General features: G+C 52.4%; 2 protein-coding genes across 13 annotated transcripts in view; both read right to left on the bottom strand.

Moving 5' to 3' along the window:
- Nucleotides 1-257: 257 nt before the first annotated feature.
- Upk3b (uroplakin 3B) lies at nt 258-6,755 on the bottom strand. Its single transcript, NM_175309.4, has 6 exons — nt 6,365-6,755; nt 6,060-6,209; nt 5,012-5,237; nt 3,410-3,489; nt 2,238-2,367; nt 258-1,316 (listed from the first exon to the last, which is right to left on the bottom strand). Exons 1-6 carry the CDS (start codon nt 6,447-6,449, stop codon nt 1,157-1,159), a joined length of 831 nt encoding a protein of 276 aa, NP_780518.1. The 5' UTR covers nt 6,450-6,755; the 3' UTR covers nt 258-1,156.
- A 5,614-nt stretch (nt 6,756-12,369) lies between these two features.
- The window catches only part of Dtx2 (deltex 2, E3 ubiquitin ligase), a 38,082-nt gene continuing 32,114 nt past the window's right edge, over nt 12,370-18,337 (bottom strand). For 8 of the 12 annotated variants that reach the window (XM_030254848.1, XM_006504508.1, XM_030254849.1 and 5 more), the window contains 5 exons: nt 16,679-16,752; nt 16,029-16,187; nt 14,610-14,771; nt 13,976-14,065; nt 12,379-12,991 (listed from right to left, as the gene is read on the bottom strand). In XM_030254848.1, the coding sequence (XP_030110708.1) occupies nt 12,764-12,991; nt 13,976-14,065; nt 14,610-14,771; nt 16,029-16,187; nt 16,679-16,752 (713 nt within the window). In that variant the 3' untranslated portion in view covers nt 12,379-12,763. Of the gene's footprint in view, nt 12,992-13,975; nt 14,066-14,609; nt 14,772-16,028; nt 16,188-16,678; nt 16,753-18,337 lie in introns of all 12 variants that reach the window. The other 4 variants (NM_001256097.1, NM_001256096.1, NM_001256098.1 and 1 more) reach the window with 2 other exon arrangements.

The raw sequence follows: 18,337 nt of genomic DNA, 5'->3' as shown, positions 1-18,337 counted from the left end.
GTGGGACATGGGGTAGGGTGGCTGAACAGTGAGGGCAGGCAAGGGTCGCCGTTAAAGAAAATTTGGTACCTCTGCAGGCTCAGCCTGGATGAGTCGGAAATACATTCTTCCCTGACCCCTGACAGGACAGGAATGCAGATGGAGCAGTAAACTGGAGTGCATGCGCAAGGCCCTGCTGCCACGGGGCTACAACTCGCGGGCGCCCCCGCATGGTGATGGCAGGAACCACTGGCTTTGTCCTGGAGAGCTTTTCCTTTGATCGAGTGTACAGTGGGTCTCAAAGAGCCCACTATGGTAATTGGGAGAGTGACTCCGAGGATAGTTTGAGAGCATGACATCTCCCCAGCAGTAATAGATCCCACATCTGGACAGGTGTCAGTCTGCGATTCAAAGCAAGGTAGAGTCCTCCAAAGTTACAATCAGCTTTCCCCGAGGCCGTGTCTAACACTGTATGTGGTGCAGAATGCCAGATGCACAATAAATGATGCTGAGTGAGCCGAGAAGTGTGCAGAACCATCTCTCTGTGTGCACAGGGGCTGGGCTAGGTAGCCGACTGTCATTAATAGCCATTTACACTCTCTAACCAGTACACTTGGTGAGACCCATCCTCAGAAAGAGCGAGGGGGACGAAAGTGGTATTTGTGTAACTGCACCCCACCCCTGGTTGTTGGGTCAGACGGAAGGTGGCCTGAACCTCATATAACTCATGATGGGCCCAGCCCAACCTACTGACTGCCCAACAAGGCTGCCTACCGGGTTGTGTGTTTTTGTTTTGTTTTGGTTTGTTTCATTTGAGACCTGCTCCTGCCAGATATCCCAGACTAGCCTGAAGTACATGACCCTCCTACTTCAGCCTCCCAAGTGTGGGGATCGTAGCTTGTGTCAACCGTCCTGCTGCGTTCTCTGAAGTCTGGCTAAGGTGAAGATGAACTGGCCACCTCCTCTAGCCTTACATGAAGGAGGTTAAGTTGGCCAAGCTGACCTTGACCACCTGCAAGCATACTTACAGACAGAGCCTAGTGAGGGGCAAAAGCAGAAATAAAACAGCCAGGCAGATAGAAGGGGCTGTGCAGATGCAAGACCCCCACCCCCACCCCACAGGACCTGCACATCTGCTCTCTGCCCCTCACCCCAGGCCCAAGCTACAGAGACCAGGCTACGGGCTGAGACTGGGAAGGGGGTCCAGGCCAGGCTCGCAGCCCACCGGCAGTGTGGCAGCTTCGCTGGGGGGGATATGGTGAGTCATGTAACGTTTTCCCATGAAGGAGCCAATCCGCAGCTGCTCAGGAGCTTCCTCGGGCCACCACAGGCTGGAGCTGCAGGGGAGAGAAGAAAGGGGGGGGACGACGTTACATCCCTAACCAGAGGCCATCACATTCTAGCTGTGTCCCTTCCCCAGAATCTTTACCCGTCAGCCTATCCCCTCATCTCCTCACCTGTCCTCTTTTTTATTTGTTACATGAAATATGTAGTGCATAGGTATATGGGGGTGCGCGCACGCGTGCACACACACACACACACACACACACATGCATATGCCTGTGTGGAAGTTGGGTTGGGTTGGGTGTCTTCCTCTATCACTATACCTTACCTCTAAGAAAAAAATTCTGTTGGGGGGCGGGAAGCGGGGTGCACATGCCACGGGGTGCATATGGAGGACATAGGACAATTGGCATGAGACAGTTCTCTCTGCCATGTGGGTCCCACAGATCAAACTCAAGTCATCAGGCTTGGTAGCAAGAGGCTTTACCCACTGAGCCATCCTGCCAACATTATCTTACCTTTTTGAGCCAGGGTCTTTGACTATAACCTTTAATGACTGGCTGGCCACAGATTCTAGGGATCCTCCTGCCACTCCCCATGAGTTAGGTTACAGACTCGCTCGACCACATCTGGATTTTACGTGAGTGCTGGAGGTTCAAATTTGGGTCCTTGTCTGTGCAGGGAGCACTTCGCTCACTAAAGTGTCTCCCCAGTCCCCCTTCCCTCTGTTTTGGAGCCAGCTAGAGAGGCACCTCGTCCAGGTATACCGGGATAACCTACCCTAACGGCAGTTACCAAGACACTCCAGGGGCTCATGGAAAAAAGACAAAGCCCAGGGGAAAAACTCTGCCCCTGACTCCAGAGGAACTGCCACCCAGGTGACAGACACAGAGTGGAAGGGAGTCAGGAGAGGCTTTCTGGATCTAGGGATCCGGGCAGGGGAGAGGCGCCTGAGGGGTGTCGCCATCACTTACAAACGCGTAGTGGAAGCTGCCAGGAAAGCCAGGAGCAAGAGGCCGGCCAGGGCAGAGAGGATGGAAGTTATGACGATCATACAGCCGCTCCGTCGGCCAGGCCATGTGTCAATGGAGTTGGGATTCTTTCCTGCACACACAGGAACCATTCAGAGGCTGCTGACCTTCCCCACTCAAGCTCAGCGCTCAAGACTTGGCTGCCCCACGGCCCCAGAGAGCCTGCTGAGCCAATCTATCTTGGCCATTCCCCCCCCCCCCCAGCCTGAATCAGCCATTGCTGGTTCTTCTACACTAGACTCACCTTCTAGAACATTCCCTCCAGTTCCCTACCACAGGCAGATCTCAGGATTCACCTCATCACCTGGTCTTACTCCCTACAGCCTGGAATTGAAGGCCTTCAGATGACAGTCACCTGTCGCCTTACCCAACTGCCTTGGTAGCCCGATTCTGAAGGAAGTGCCACCCCCAACATGGCCTTTAGGTGGAGAAGGATGCTTGGGTCTTTCTCCCTGCACACAGTAGAGAGAACCTGGGGCAGAATGGGGCTGGACACCCAAGCAAGAGTGGATAGCTGTCAAGATGGAACTTGTCGGGCACACCTGTAATCTGTTACTTGAGAGGATGAGGCAGGGAATCCCAAGTTACAGGCCATCCTGGGCTACAGAGATTCAAAGTCAGCTTGGTCAATTTAGACCCTATCTCAATAAGTAAAGTAAAAAAGAGGCCTGGGAGCTGGGCGTGGTGGCGCACGCCTTTAATCCCAGCACTCGGGAGGCAGAGGCAGGCGGATTTCTGAGTTCGAGGCCAGCCTGGTCTACCAAGTGAGTTCCAGGACAGCCAGGGCTATACAGAGAAACCCTGTCTCGAAAAAAAAAAAAAAAAAAAAAAAGAGGCCTGGGATTGTACTTCTGTGTAGAGCCCCTGCCTAGAATCCCCCAGGGAGGGGCTGGGGGCATGGCTTAGTGGTAGAGCCCCTGCCTAGAATCCCCCAGGGAGGGGGTAGGGCCATGGATTGGTGTAGTACAGTACTTCCCTGGTTGCATAAGCTTCAACGCTTAGTACTAAGGGAAAAAGGTTTGGTTCTATTGTGATGTAGCTGACCCAAGTCCCACCCTTCAGCAAGAGTTTCGGGCGTGAGTTTCGTCAGTCTTAGATCCCTCACCCCAGTCTACCTTGGTGGAGATAAATGGGGTTGGACCACTTCGTCTCAGCCTTGGGTGGGCCGGCGGCATCCATTACAAGGAACTTCACACTGAAGAGACAGGAAAGCAATGGGGTCAAGAGTAAGACTCGGATGTCTTAAGTGAACATGGCAGCACAGGCCTGATATCCTAGGTACTCTGTAAGCTGTGGGAAGAGAACCACAAGTTCAGTGGCTGCCTGGCAACTTTGAGAGACCTTGTCTCAAAATAAAAGGTAAAACAAAGTGTTGAGGATATAGCTCAGTGGTAGAGCCCCTGCCTAGAATCCTCCAGGGAGGGGCTGGGGTGTGGCTCAGTGCTAGAGCCCCGCCTAGAATCCCCAAGGGAGGGGCTGGGGGGCGTGGCTCAAACTCTTGAGCTCAATACCAGCACAACAAAATAGAAGTTTAGGTCTATGGAGTTTGTGGGGCCAACCATTCTGAGAAGAGGGTAGGTTTCAAATTAGGAGCCCTGGCAAAGGCATGTGGGTGGAGTTAAGGGTGTGGTCAGGGCCTGTTGGGAGCCCCTAGGGCCTGGAGAGCAGGGAGGGAATACTTGGCACTATGCTATTCTCTCTCAGGGGTGGGAGCTCTAGGAAGAGAACAGAGTGGGCCCAACAGACAGATGGAGGGAAGCCAGCACTAGTGGCTGATGGGAAAGGGGGCAGGGCAGAATGGCTGTGAGGAAGACGTTATTGCCAGCCTGGATAAAGGAATCAGAGGGAGACATCACCCCGAAGTCTAGGCTCCCCACTACGGAGTCTCTCTGAGGGCACCTGGGCTCTTCATCTGGTGATGAACACTGAAGAGAACCTTGTTTGAATCCTAGCACAGCAGGCCTTGTTTCTTCATCTCTGCTATGGGTTGGGAATTCTGTCAGATCCTCTTGAGACCAGTAACTGGTTTCACGCAGAAATCCACATTCCCCTCTTAGAACACATCTGGGTTTTGTTGTTGTTTGTTTGTTATTTGTTTTGTTTTTTTTGGGGGTATCTTTTGGTTTTTTGAAATAACTGTCTCATATAGCCCAGGCTAGCCTTGAATTCAATTTGTGGCTGTGAATAACATACTCCTGCGTTTCCTGCCGTTTCACCTCTTGAGTGCTGGGATGGAACGGAGGGCTTCATACACAGAGACTAAACGCCTACCAACGGAGCTACATCCCCAGCCAGCTGCCGATCTTTTGTTTTAAGGTCTTAAGTAGTAGCTTATCTCAAATTCATTATGTACCTGCACCTGGCCTTGAACTCATGAACCTCCTTCCTCTGTCTCCAGTGCTGAGATCACATGAGTATGTCACTGCGATCAGCAAATTGAAAGATCTTTTGGGGGAAAGTTTTCAGTCAGCAATAATAATAAGTTTTCAGTCAGCGATTCAATAATCGCCTCATTGGCTATGACACCACTGCACAGAGCTGTCCGGTCTTTTTGAAACCTCACTATGCAAAGAAAGGAAACTGTGGCTAACAAAGGGGTGGAGCTATAGCTGGCCCTCATTCAGAAGAAGGGGGCAGGGTCTGAATCTTAGTCCAAGAAGTCCCACCTCCTTCCCTGAAGACACCCAATCCCAGGGCAGGGGCTCCTGACAACCCACCTGTAAGGGCCCTGGCTGGGGAGGGGGGCGTTGCAATAGGGTCGCTGGTAACAGCCAAAATCATTGCCCACCCGAAGCACGGGGACACCTCCACTGCCACCGGTCAGGTCCTCACATGGCAGCTGATCCAGGGACAGGGGTAATGTCATATAGTGGCCGTCAGTCAGCAGCTGTGGGAAGGTCGGGATCTTAGCAGCAGTCTGTGGGTTCTGAAAGTCCCTGGAGGCTGGAGGAAAAAGGGACAGATAGAGGCAAGAGCAGGCTGTGGCCCTGTTAGGTCTATTAATAAGATAGGCGCTTGTGGCCAAATCTGCCGACCTACGTTTGATCCCCAGGACCCACAGGTTGGAAGGAGAGACCTGACTCCCTCAAGCTGTCCTCTGAATTGCCCACGATCACGTCTGGACTGCTACATACAATAAATAAGCAAGTGCAAGACAGTTATTTTAAAGGAATAGAGAGCAGCGGACTGCTTCTGTCCCAGGAAGCGATCTGCAGAGGGCGTGACCCCACTTCCCCAGGTGACATAATGGGTCTCGATCCCCATCGGGGCTCCAACAACTCAGGATCACACATGAGATATTTACATTAAAAATTCGTATTGGTAGCAAAATTACAGTTATGAAATAGCAATGAAATAATTTTTTTGTTGGGGTGGGGGTCACCACAGCATGAGGAACTGCGTTGAAGGGGCGTCAGCATTAGGAAGGTTGTACTTGCCTAGCAATGCATAAACCCTGGCCTCTATCCCTGGTACCACATGGACTGGCATGGTTGTGCATGCCCACCGTCCCAGCAATTGGAAGGTGGAGGCAGTAAGCTCAGAAGTTTAAGGTCACCTGGGCTACAGCAGACCCTGTCTCAAAAAAAAAAAAAAAAAAAGGACAGGCTTTGCCCACCTTGTGCTCAACACATCCCTGGCTAATCTAATCTACAGTCCTGACCCTCACACCCAGAGACAAGGTCAATGTTACCATCCACCCAGATCCTCGGGTATCTCTTCTCAGCCCATGCCCTCACCCCAAGACCCCAAGTCCTCAGCACGCACCATTGCTGAAAGCCACCACTAGCCAGATGGTGTCCTTAGTTGAGACATGCTCATCAAAGACGCACCGAGGCTGCTCCAGAGAGAATGTAGTGGCTGTGATCTTCCCTTCCAGGTCCCAGGCTGTTATCTGCGGCACGTAGGCAATCAGGTCTATAGCCATGGGGGACAAAGGTGAGAATCGAGATAAGCACTGCTGTTCTGTGGGGCTCCCCCTCCCCTCCCCGATTCTCTCGGTCCAGGAGGTGTAATAGGTTCCCAGAACCCTAGGTTTGGCTAAGGGCATCCATTGCAAGAGCTCCACTCACCTAGACTCAGGCTTTGGGGGAGCCACACGAGCACCAGGAGAAGCAGGGGCGGCGGAGGGTGAGGCTGCCACCGCGTTCGCACCATGACTGCCACAGCACTTGATCAGGCCTGACCAGGCTTAGGGGCTGGTCCTGTCTCACCCCACCTCCGACACCTCTGGCCTACAGTTGCTGGTCACTTGGACTGCCAGGAGAACAGGAAAGACCTGAACCTATGAGCTCACCCCTCCCTGCTCCCAGCCCACCCCAGGGAGGGGCTCAGTGGGCTCCTGAACAGGGGCCCCACTCCAGAACTAAGGGAGAGGAGCCATTTAGGGTTGGCCTTCACGTGACCCCCCAGTCACCTCCATCCCAAAGCTGATGTCTAAATTGTGGTACCACCTTACTCCCTGGCCCTGGGAGGGAGACTCCCCTCCTCTATCTGGGCCCAGAACCACATGCCTAGGATTCCTGAACTCTGGGTGCCAGGAGCCACCCTCTGGCCATCCATCCTTATCCAGGAAGTGAGGAGAGGGGAGAGCCTGTGTGGTAGGCTGGCCCTGACCTAGTCCAGCCCCAAAGCAGCTCCCAGACACTGCCTGCCCTCCATGTAGCCTGTGCCCAAGGAGATATGTCTTCCCCAGCTCGGAATGTCCGTTCCTTCTCCAGTGGAAGCACTAGTCCTCCGAAAGGACGGGACAGCCTTTGGTGACTGACAAACATTTTGTTTATACAAACCCTACAAGTCCTTTTTGTTTGTTTGTTTTGTTTTGTTTTGTCGAGACAGAGTTTCTCTGTGTAGCCTTGGCTGTCCTGGAACTCACTTTGTAGACCAGGCTGGCCTCGAACTCAGAAATCTGCCTGCCTCTGTCTCCTGAGTGCTAACCCTACGAGTCTTATTCTATGTCGTTTTAAGTTTGTTTGTCTGTTTTTGAGACAGGTTCCCATGTAGTACAGACTAGCCTCAAACTCACTATATAACAGAAGATGACTTTTGAACTCTTTTTTTTTTTTTTCTTTTTTCCTTTTTTGGTTTTTCCAGACAGGGTTTCTCTGTGTAGCCCCGACTGTCCTGGAACTCACTCTGTAGACCAGGCTGGCCTTGAACTCAAAGGTCCACCTGCCTCTGCCTCCCAAATGTTGGGATTAAAGGCGTGTGTCTCTCTCTGCCTGGCAGTCTTTGAACTTTTGATGCCCCTGTGATCACAGATAGGCACTGCTAGCTTCTGCAAGCAACCTGGCAACCAAACACACACACACACACACACACACACACACACACACACACACACACACCCGCTATAAGACCCACAGACCAGTGACCCTGTGTGTGTGTATGCTTTTCAAACAGATCTTGCTAAGAATCTCTGGCCAACTAGGAATTCTTGCTGTGTAGTCCAGGCTGGCCTTGAACTCATGATCTTCTTGCCACCTTTTTCCAAATTCTGGGATTCATGTGTGCACTACTACAGCAGCATGAATGTGCCTTTTTTGTTTGTTATTGAAGACCTGGTTGGTACACAGTTCCTTGCATCCATGCTGATGTAGTCACCTTTCCATTGCTATGACAAAACACCATGCCCAAGGCGACTTATAAAAGAAGCATTTAGTTGGGCTTGCTGTTTGGAGGGTTAGAGTCCATGATGGTGGAGCAATGGCGTGGCAGTAGAAATACGCAAAAGCTCACATACTGATCCTCAAGTAGGAGATAGAAAGAAAACACTGGAAATGGCTTTAAAAACTCCAAAGTCCACCCCTAGTGACACACTTTCTCCAACAAGGCCACACCTCCTAACCCTTCCCAAACAGTTCTACCAAATAGGGACCAAGTATTCAAACATATGAGCCTATGGGGGAATTCTCATTCAAACTAACACACATACACACACACACACACACACACACACACACACACACACACACACACACACGCCTCCAACCCCTCCCTGGGGGATTCTAGTCAGGGGCTCTACCACTGAGCCTCACCCCAGCCCCTCCCTGGGGGATTCTAGGCAGGGGCTCTACCACTGAGCCACACCCTTAGCCCCTCACTGGGGGACTCTAGGCAAACACTACTGCTGAGTCACCCCTGAGCTGTTCATTAGGGTATTCCAGGCAAATTCTCTACAGCCCTAGGTTGGTGGTTTTCAGTATTTTCATAAGATTCACACTAGGGATAGCCCCTCAATAAGAGAACAATTGTCTGGCATTCATATGACCCTGGGTGTAGTCCCCTAACTACAAAAATAAATTAATTCAATTAAAAAGAAAGAAAAGATATTTATAAAGGTGTATGGCCATCAGTGCTAATGCCAAATCCCTTTCATTATCCCAAAGGGGAAGACTGCCTTAAACAGTTGATCCTTGGTCCTCCCCACTCCTCCACTGACTCCAGATCTACCTTCTGTCTCTCTGTACTTTGACTATAATGGACAGCTTACAGCAGTGGGTTTTACTGTTGGGCTGAGGGACTAAAAACTGAACGCAGGACTTAGAGCACACCAGGCAAACATTCCTTATAGCTCTAATCCCGGTCCTCTATTTTTTTCTATTTTTATTTTTTAGTGTTGGGGAATTTAGAGCTTTGCATTTGCTGGGCAAGCACTCTACCATTGGGCTAAATCCTCATGCTCAAAGAACAGCCACAAACCTTAAGACAAAAATGTCCACCGCGAATTGGACCCAGGTTTCTCTGGCATATTAGGGGGTGACAGTCCCACCCCTCTCCTTCCTCTTTAAATTTTAAAGCAGGGTTTCTTTGAACTGGCCACGCTGGGCTGTAAACTCACTCTGTTACCCAAGCATGACCTTGAACTTGCATCCCTCCTGCCACAGCCTTAGAGAACACAGAGCTCAGCTCGTGGACCTGCACACCCAGGCCTGACTTGCTCTTGGATTACTCTGTTATTGTCCATTCCACATCTTTGTGTGCATGGGAGGAAGGGTCTGTGCCTTGGTGTATGCGTCGGGGTGAGAGGGCAGCTTGCAGTCCTTACTGTCTCTCTTTTCACAATGTAGGTCCTGGAGATCGAACTAGGGTCATCAGGCTTGGTGACAAGAGCACCTATCCAAGAACTTACTTTGTAGACCAGGCTGGCTTCCAACTCACAGAGATCTGCCTGCCTCTGCCTCAAGAATGGCTGGGATTAAAGGCCTGTGCCAACCATGCCCCATTTGCTCAGTATCTTAATTAGGGTTTTTATTGCTATGAGAAAACACCAAGACCAAAGGCAGCTCCTGGAGGAAAAGGTTATTTCAGCTTACATCTCAGGTCACACTCCATCATTGAGAGGACAGGGCAGAAATTCAAGGCAGGAACTGAAATAGAAGCCACTTTGCACCTGATGGCTGCATCCTGCTTTCTTATACAGCCCCAGACCACCCACCAGGGGCTGCACTGCCCACAGTGGGCTAGGTCTCAAGCCACACTTGCCCACAGGTCAATCTGGTGGCTGTTTCCTCAATTTGAGGTTCCCTCTTGCCAAAAGTATCTAGCTTTTGTCAGATTGACAAAACAATATAAACACGGCAACCAAAAACCTAATCAGGACACCCAGGCTGCCTCCTGCTTGGGACTGGGACCCAGGACCCACTGCCTCCTGGACCTCTGATGGGCAAATGGCCTCGCTTCTTCATCTGGCATCTTTGCAGAGTTGAGACATGAGTGGCTCACTTTTTAGGATGAATGTACTATCACGTGGTTTTTTTATGGGCTGTTTCTACTTTGTGACTATTAGGTACAATTGCTACACATATTTGCATACAACTTTTGTGCTGGCATATTCTCGTAAAACAACTCTCTGTCGATCCCTGGGAATAAAACTCACCAGTCATGTGAGTTTTTGAGGAACTGATCCCAATGTGGCAATGTTTTACATACCCAGGAGCAATGGGTAAATGCCCAAATTACCCACCCAGTACTTCAGCAGTTATTTTTGCTGTGTTGGGTTTGTATTTGGTTTATGATTGCTTTTGAGCTATCTCACTCGTTCTATGTCCTAGAACTGGTGGAGGCTTTCCCACTTTGTCCTCTGGATGGCTAAGTGCTCTGGCCCCAGTGCCTGGCACGTTTCTTAGTTTTGAGTTACCTTGCCAACCAATGGCATGTCACTGTTTTGGGTACTCGACAGTCATCTGCCTCACTTCAGACATGTTCTTATGTCTACTGCTTTTCAGATGGGGAAAAGCTTCATGAGAATTAGCTGGGTTTTTTTTTTTTTTGGTTGTTGTTGTTTTTTGTTTTTGTTTCTTAACCATTATGCCATGCAGTCTCCGTGCAGTGTGTGTACGTGGGTGCATGCCATACATGCATGCCGTTGCCCTGGGAGGTCAGAGGTGTCAGATGTCCTGGAGCTGGCGTTACAGGCAGCTGAATCACCCAACCTGGGTGCTAGGAATGGGACCAGGTTGCAAGGACAGAATGTACACTTAATTACCAAGCCATGTGCCCAGACCCTGTCAAAAAACCAAAACATGCCGGTTGGTGGCAGGCAGATTCTTGTGAGTTCAAAGCCAGCCTGGTTTACAGACTTCTAGGACAGCCAGGACTACACAGAAAAACCTTGTCTCAAAATTAAAAAAAAAACAAACAAACCCACAAACGTTTCTTATGGGTGTACGTGTGCACATGCGTGGGGAGGGCACTGGTGTCGTGGGCTGGAGCTGCAGGCAATTCCCAGCCGCTGGGCTTGAGTGCTGGGAACCAAACTCGGGCCATCCTCTGGAAGGGCAGCACTGCTCTGAGGCCCGAGTCTCTCTCTGGCTCCTGTTTTTGCGGGTTTCTTCTGACACTCCCTCATCAGGTGTGGCATCTGTGGCATCCTCTCCCCGAATCTCACTGTCCTTCAATGGCAAAGCACTAAGACTCCCTAAGAGACCAGAGGGTGACAGAATTTGGGCATGCATCCCAACTGCCGTTCTGAGGCAGCGTAAGATTGGGGTCTGGGGTGCAGTTGAGTAGGGGCTTTGCTGAGGAAACCAATGGCCTTTTCCCCAGGGCTAACTTACGTGAGTCTTGGGCTCACAGTATTTTTAGGGCCACCTGAAATGTCCTTATAAATCAGAAGAGGAAGAGGGGGAAGACAGACTGTAAGCCAGAGTTTTGAGCGCTGTGAAATGCCATCTTCTGCATGTGACATGGTCACTGCACTAAGTCCCAGTGAGGCTGAGCCACACTCCACCAAGAACAGGGAGAGGGGACAAGGAGAGGGGACAGGGAGAGAAGGGACAGGGAGAGGGGACAGGGAGAGGGAGGGGACAAGGAGAGGGGACAGGGAGAGGGAGGGGACAAGGAGAGGGGACAGGGAGGGGAATATGAGGCATACCTTTACCCGAGGAAATACAAAAAGTTAGTGCCTGCTGGGGAGAGGAGCCACTTTTCCCCAACAGTGTGACCAAGGCGGAGCTACCTACATTCCTGCAAACCCCTCTTCCATGTGCGTGGAGCAACTCTAATGATAAACTCTGTAGCTCACAAACATGGGACATGAACATAGGATGGGGCTTGTTAGGAAGAGGGGGTTAGTGGGAGGGGGGGCGCGACGTCAGAGAATTACAGGAAGTGAAAATGACCAAAAATAGGGAAAAAAATAAGACCCTGCCATGTGTGGTATCTACACCTGTAATCCCAGGACTGCAGAGGTCGAGACAGGAGGATCAGGAGGGATTAAAGGGAGACCCAGTCTCAAAAGCCAGGGCTTTAGAGCTGCCTCACAGGGTCCCCGTCCAGTCACTACTCTTCCAAGCACCTGCATCACTGGGAAACACCGAGACAACACCCGCCCTGTGTGAATAGCACTTTGTAACGGAAGCTATATAATAGGGTGGCCGCTGTGACAGGACCACAGTGCTGGGGACCACAGGGTACGGAGCATGTGTGTGTCACAGGAGTCTCACTATGGAGTTCAGTGGTCTTTGTCCTCACTTCCTAGATGTGAGGGTGAATGAGCATCAATGAAGATGGCGCCTGCTCCACAAACAGCTCAGTGTGACATGTCATCAGACAGACAGACGGACACACAAAACTTCCCAACAGATGCAGGTTGGCTATAGGATCTTTATTGCAAATAAAATCTGAGGTATAAGAAGCTGACCTGAAGCTGGGAGTGTGATCGTCCCTGCTCACCCCTTGCTGGGTCACCAGCCCACCCAGGGCTGGAAGGGCCGGTCCCATCCGTGCACTGAGGTAGCTCCAGCTTAAGCTTCCACAAGTACAATACTGAGGAGGGTGCCCATTTTCCAGGCAGACCCCGGCGCAGACAGGATGGTGGCAGCAGAGGCAAGAAGCCCAACCTTTAGGAGGAGGTGCAACCCCAGTGGGCTACACAAACCCAACACACACTCTTGCCTCTCACCGAAGGCACACCTTCCTGCCCACCCGCCCCGCCCAGGGCTGTGGGGTCGGCAGAGGCAGGCCCGAGGTCACTGCTGTTCCAGGCAGTCTTCGGTCACTCCCTGGGCAGCGAGCTCAGCCAGCACATTCTGCAGGTAGTTGGGGTCCGGATAGCCGTGGCCTGTCACGTTGCGGTCCATCTCGGTCTTGTGGTGGATCTCGTTCCACACCACGGTGTCGGTCTCACCTGTGGTGCTGGAAGTGCCCACGGTAAAAATGAGTCGCCTCTTCCAGGCCACCTTCAGGAGCTCCAGGACCTGCCGGGTAGGTGGAAGGACATCCCTTTGAGGCTCCGCCACACTGCCCTGGCCTCATGTGGTGGGCCAGTGCAGGTCCAGGTAATGAGCCACGGTGGGGGGGGCCTCCGGGAGCACGTCCCACCAGCTGACCCAGCCCAGGCCTCTCTGCTTCCCTCCAGATCTGACAGGACCAACAGCCTCCCTCTCTCCAGTAGGCCTCCTGTCCTGAGGTCCTCCACACACAGCTTGGGGGCAAGGAGTGGACGTCAGTGGTGGAACACTTATCGGGGAATTCCACCTCAGAAGGGATGAAGACAAGGCGGCTAGCAAGATGGCACAGTGGGCTACACAAACCTGATGGCCCAAGTTTGATGCTCAGGGCCACATAATGGTGAGGGAAAGGACTCAGAGCTGTTTTACGATTTCCACATGAAAGCCATGCATAGCCCTTACAGCTCCAAACCCCGAAATAAAAAAAGAAAAAACAAACAAACAAACAAAAACCAAAAAGCAAGTCCAGCTCTCACCCAGTAGCTGAAGAGTTTGTGTTTTATTTTTTGAGGAGGAATTTGGGCCGTGTTATATAGCTGAGGATGGCTTTGAACACTTGATGCTTCTGCCTTTACCCCCCAAGTATTGTAGGGATGTGCACTGTGTACCCCAGGCAAGCACTCCTCACCAAGCAGCCAGGAGAGCTCCCCTTGCTGTGGCCTCAGAACGCCTGGCCTGTGGCAGGCCTGGAGCTTCCTCGCCTGTAGTTTGGGCCCCGTCCTTCCCAGGCCTATATCCAAGCTCACAAGTCAGCTATTCTGTGGTCCTGGAAGCCTCTTCCTCGACTCTAAGTCCTTGCTGAGGTCCCAGGCTGGCAGGTGTCCCTAGTGTTTCCTGTGGCCCCCTCCCCATGCTGACCCAGCATGGAGCCTGGCTCTCCTCCCTGGAGCTGCTGTTCAGGTTGAGTCTAACCACATGTGGTGGGTCCCTGGTGTGGGGGTAGGGACTTACCTTGCGGCCCTGAGGGCTATCTGGCAGGTAGCATTGCCGGGGAAAGCCCCGGGCAGTGAATGGCTTCCCAGGGCTGGGGTGCTCTGGTCCCTGTGAAAGGAACAGGACAGCATGATGCAGAACTGTGGCTAGCCACAGCCTCACCTTCCAAGGTAGGTCCACTCCTATGCCAAGACTCCCAGCCATGTAACCTACTGCCACTGGCCTGGCAACCTCCTGTTCCCTAAAGAAACTTCCAACTCCACCAGGGTCAAGGATGGGCACTCATGCTGCATGCTCACTTGCCTTTCTTCATGACCTCCTGGATCGGGTTTCTCACATGGAGCTTCAGTATTGAGTCCCTTAGGAACAAGAGGCCTGCCCGCCCTGCACCCCACCACCTACATAGCACACTCATGGGCCCCCAATTCTCCAGCCTCCAACATAGTGCTCTTTATGTTTTGGGCTTGGTCTTCTGCCCAGCCACCTCTCCTATGGGGAGCTCTCGTTCACTCAGAGAGGTGAAGGAAAGACTCCCATCACTCCACAGTCCTCCAGCGGGGCTGTCCTGACCCCATACTGGGTACAGATGCTGAGAGAGTGCTGGGCAGGAAGAAGGGTGCTCAGGAATGGTGACTCTGGCCAGGCCCCTCACCTGGATGCCATGAGGGATGTTGTAAACAATGAGTATAGTCCCACAGTCTTCATGGCCTGGGAGGGACATTTGGAACCTGAACACCTCCATCTTCCCCCAGGGCTGCGTCCCAGTCTTCTCCCCATAGATGGTTTTGCACGACGGACACTGAAGACTCCCGTCCTGGAGAGGGCAGACGAGACAGAATGAGCCCAGATGGCGGGAGAGGTCAACATGGCTGACGCTGGCCCCATGCCGGCTCTCCACAAGGCAAGTGGACCTCAGTGGTGTACGCTAGACAAAGTACACCGTGTACAAAGGCCTGATTCTCAACCGGTGAGACACCAGGAGACCGGCACGTGGCAGGAAAATGAGGGTCAAGTCCCCACTTAGTCATTTCACAGACCTCTCTGCTGTTGTGAAGTGGAAAAGGAAGTGGGCCCCAATGACTACTGTGTGACTTGGTTCCCACTCCCACATGCCCACCCTGACTAACAGGACAGCGGCTTGGTCAGCTGCTGCAGGTCTGAGGAGGACCTGCAGCATTGTGAAGTGGCTTGCAGCCTGCAGCAAAGAGTGGACCCAAGAGAGACGCATTTGTTTGTCTGACTTAGCTGTTTCCTTATTAGTAATGTGTGCCTGTGGAGATCAGCAGACAACTCTACGGCTCTGCCCTTCCATCTTTACATGGACTCGGGCGATTAGACTTGTTCTGGTGGCTCCTTTGCATGCTTTCCCTGGTGGTGGTGGTGGTGGTTGTTGTTAGGGCAGTTAGCCTCGCCCCCAGCCTCTCGCATGAACCTCCTAAGTGCTGAGAAGGCCGGAGTCCATGCCTGCAGTCCTGAGCCTTTTCATCTGCACACGACTTACTACTCAGGCCTCTCATACGAGATATGTGCAAGTGACACACATGGAGAATAGTGTGTAAGAGATAGAGCCCTAAAGCTCAGAGGAGCCTAGGATCCTTCCTGCAGGCAAGCTGGAGGAGTCATGTACTGTCTGACATATTCCTAAAGCTTGGGGTAGGGCTCAGGGACCCAGATGTCCACTCAGAAACATCTTTTTCTGATGCTGTGGGTGGAACCCAGGATAAATGCTCTATCACTGAGCCACACCCCCAGCCCCTCACTGGGGGATTCTAAGCAGGGTCTCTACCACTGAGCCACGACCCTGGCCTAGGCCTTTATTGGTCTAATCAGGGGTGATTCCAAGCCTTGTCACCCATGGCTTAGTACCTGCCCTTCAGCCTGCCGCTGTACTAGCATTCTTCGTTTTTCTTGAGACAATGTCTCTTTATATAGCCCAGGCTGCTCTAGAACTTAATGCTCCTACTGCCTCAACTTCCAAACTACACAGGTATGCGACACCATATTGAGGCAGTAGGTTCAAAAGGGCTATGGGGACAGGTCCCTGCAGTTCCACCCAGACCAACTGTGGTACCTTGTTCCCGTTGCAATACATGGCCAGCAGGCACAGCAGGTGGAAGGCATGGCTGCACTTGGTGAGGCGGCCCACGACCATGGGCCCGAGGGCCTTGCTGTCAGTCATGTCACTGTACCCAGAAGCCACAGCCAGTTTCTCCATACAGATAATGCAGTCCTGCAGGGAGCACATGACACACACTTGCCACTGGACCCACTGCATGGGTCACAGTGAGCCAGCACAAGGTACAAAGTCCTGCCTCTGTCAGAAGAAGGGGATGCTAGGCCATCAAGTCAACTCAGAGACTATTCTAGAACATAGGGCCACATAGGTACCTCTCACTTACGTCCTTGAAAAGCTGACCAAACCCCGCAGGCCACGAGGCAAAAACAACAGCACAATGGTGCTTACTAGAGACAAGAGCCAGAGAGGAAAGGGTATCCCTTAGACAAGGCCACCTTGTTCCTGAGCAGAGCGACAGTTGTGCCTACCCGACAAGCTGGAGGGGAAAGCACACTGTTCAGGACCTCCGCCCTCTGCTCTGCCATGAGGTGAGAGTGAGCTCCAGCCACCTCATCTTAGCGATGTCCACCTAACCATGAGAGGCTGGACCCAGTGTCAGCCCCTGGAAGACCCTGAGGACCAGAATCCCCTCCCAGGACACATACCTCTTCAGGGGCCACTTTCAGCTCCTCGGTGTACTTTCTGATCACCTGCTCCGGCTCGGGCTTAGGCGCCCCTTCTGGAAGAGAACGGGATGTGAGTGCTGTCCCAGGCATGCAAGATGGGGTGAGCAATGCTAAGGGAGGAAGGAAGCAGGCAGGCAGGCAGGCAGAAGTTCCGGCTGCGGAGAGGAAAGGTTAGCGGGGCTGAGACAAGAGAGTCAGCACAGGACACCTGACCCAGGCAAGCTGCTTAGAGGGGGCTGGGCCACCAGGGGAGATCACAGAAGCGAAGGATGCATAACAGACCAGCATGTACCCCTGAGTCATGTCCCCCAGGAAACTACCTCAGAAGTGTCAAAGACACTTTTGTTCTGAGAGCAAAGCACCCCAGGAGACGCTGGCAGTGCTGCCTGTCCACTGCCAGCACTTCCGAGGACACTTCAGTGAGAGAGGTAGTTTCCAGTCTAGCGGCGGTGGGAAGGGCCACATGAGTACTGTGTGCACTGAGAATGCTGGCTGGCACCTCACCCCACCTTGGGACTGGAGGATCTGGGTCACAAGCCCACTGGGCTCGTTAGCTGAGCGATCCTGGAAATGGCTGGCTGTGTGTGGGGGCTTAGGGGAGCCCTGAGCTAGGGACCAGAACTCTCCAAGAAGCAAAGGAGTTGGGACAGAGTGGACAGCAGGGTCTCAAGAGTCTCAGCCAAGCTAGAGAAGGGACCAGGGAGAACAATGGGGGCATGAAACGGCCACCCTGCCACCAGAGGGCACAGCGGGGCTCCTGTTTGTGGCTATCTTGAAGCCCTCAGCCATGGCTACAGGTTTATAACCAAGAGCTGGGCCATGAGACCCTCCAGCTAGAAAGGCAGGTGACAGCCACATGGCAGGACAGAAGTGGGGTCAGGGGACAGAAGGCTTGATCTAGTTCATGTGTTATGACCAAATTCGACCACCTCAGAGACCGTACAAGTTGTCACTGATAGGAGGATCAGCTGTTAGCTCCTGGGGAATGTAGAAACCAGCAGAGGGTACTATATACGTCATATGTCTTATCCTCACCAAAGACACACACAGACACACACAGAGAGACACACACACACACGTACCACTACCTCTCACAATCCCTGCATACACTTACATTCTGGCCACTGGCAAAGAAACCAGACAAAAAGACCAAGGGTACTATCGCTACCATAGAGGGGATCAGGGAGCCTTTTAGAAGAGCCCAGTCAGTCAGGCCTGGTGGTACAATGCCTTTAAGAACCTTGGGTAAACAGCAATAGTTTGTCTCAAAAACTGGTCTGTGGCTACAGGTCTCAGGAACCCTCTTCCCGCACTAGCTCCTGACCTCCCTCTGTTCGGGACCAGCGAAGCACGTGGCTGCCCACTCACACACACAGCTTTCAAGAGCTGAAAGGAGCTTCAGTTACCATCATTTCCCAAAGTGGGCAGGCCAGCCACATCAATCCCATGAGAGGCAGCTACACCCAAGAAGGCCACGTGTCTGTATGCTTCCCCATACTAAAAAGCTGCCAGCCTGCCCAGCCCACAAAGCTGCCTCCACAGAGGCAGAACACAAGTGTGTGCAGACAACTAGGACTGTTAGTTTAGCTGGTAGACTGCTTGCCTGGCATGCAGCGAGCCCTCCCTGGGTTCTAACTC

This window comes from Mus musculus, chromosome 5 (assembly GCF_000001635.26).
Source record: "Mus musculus strain C57BL/6J chromosome 5, GRCm38.p6 C57BL/6J".
NCBI lineage: Eukaryota > Metazoa > Chordata > Mammalia > Rodentia > Muridae > Mus > Mus musculus.
Note: the sequence above shows the minus strand (reverse complement) of the source record. Positions and strands in the feature narration are given on the sequence as shown.

Excerpts from the sequence above, each read along its gene's own strand:
- Upk3b (NM_175309.4), bottom strand. The coding sequence starts at position 6,449 with ATGGTGCGAACGCGGTGGCAGCCTCACCCTCCGCCGCCCCTGCTTCTC. Across the intron at positions 5,238-6,059 it reads AGTGGTGGCTTTCAGCAATG|CCTCCAGGGACTTTCAGAAC; the intron begins GTGCGTGCTGAG and ends TTTTTCCTCCAG. Across the intron at positions 3,490-5,011 it reads CCCAGCCAGGGCCCTTACAG|TGTGAAGTTCCTTGTAATGG; the intron begins GTGGGTTGTCAG and ends CTGTCTCTTCAG.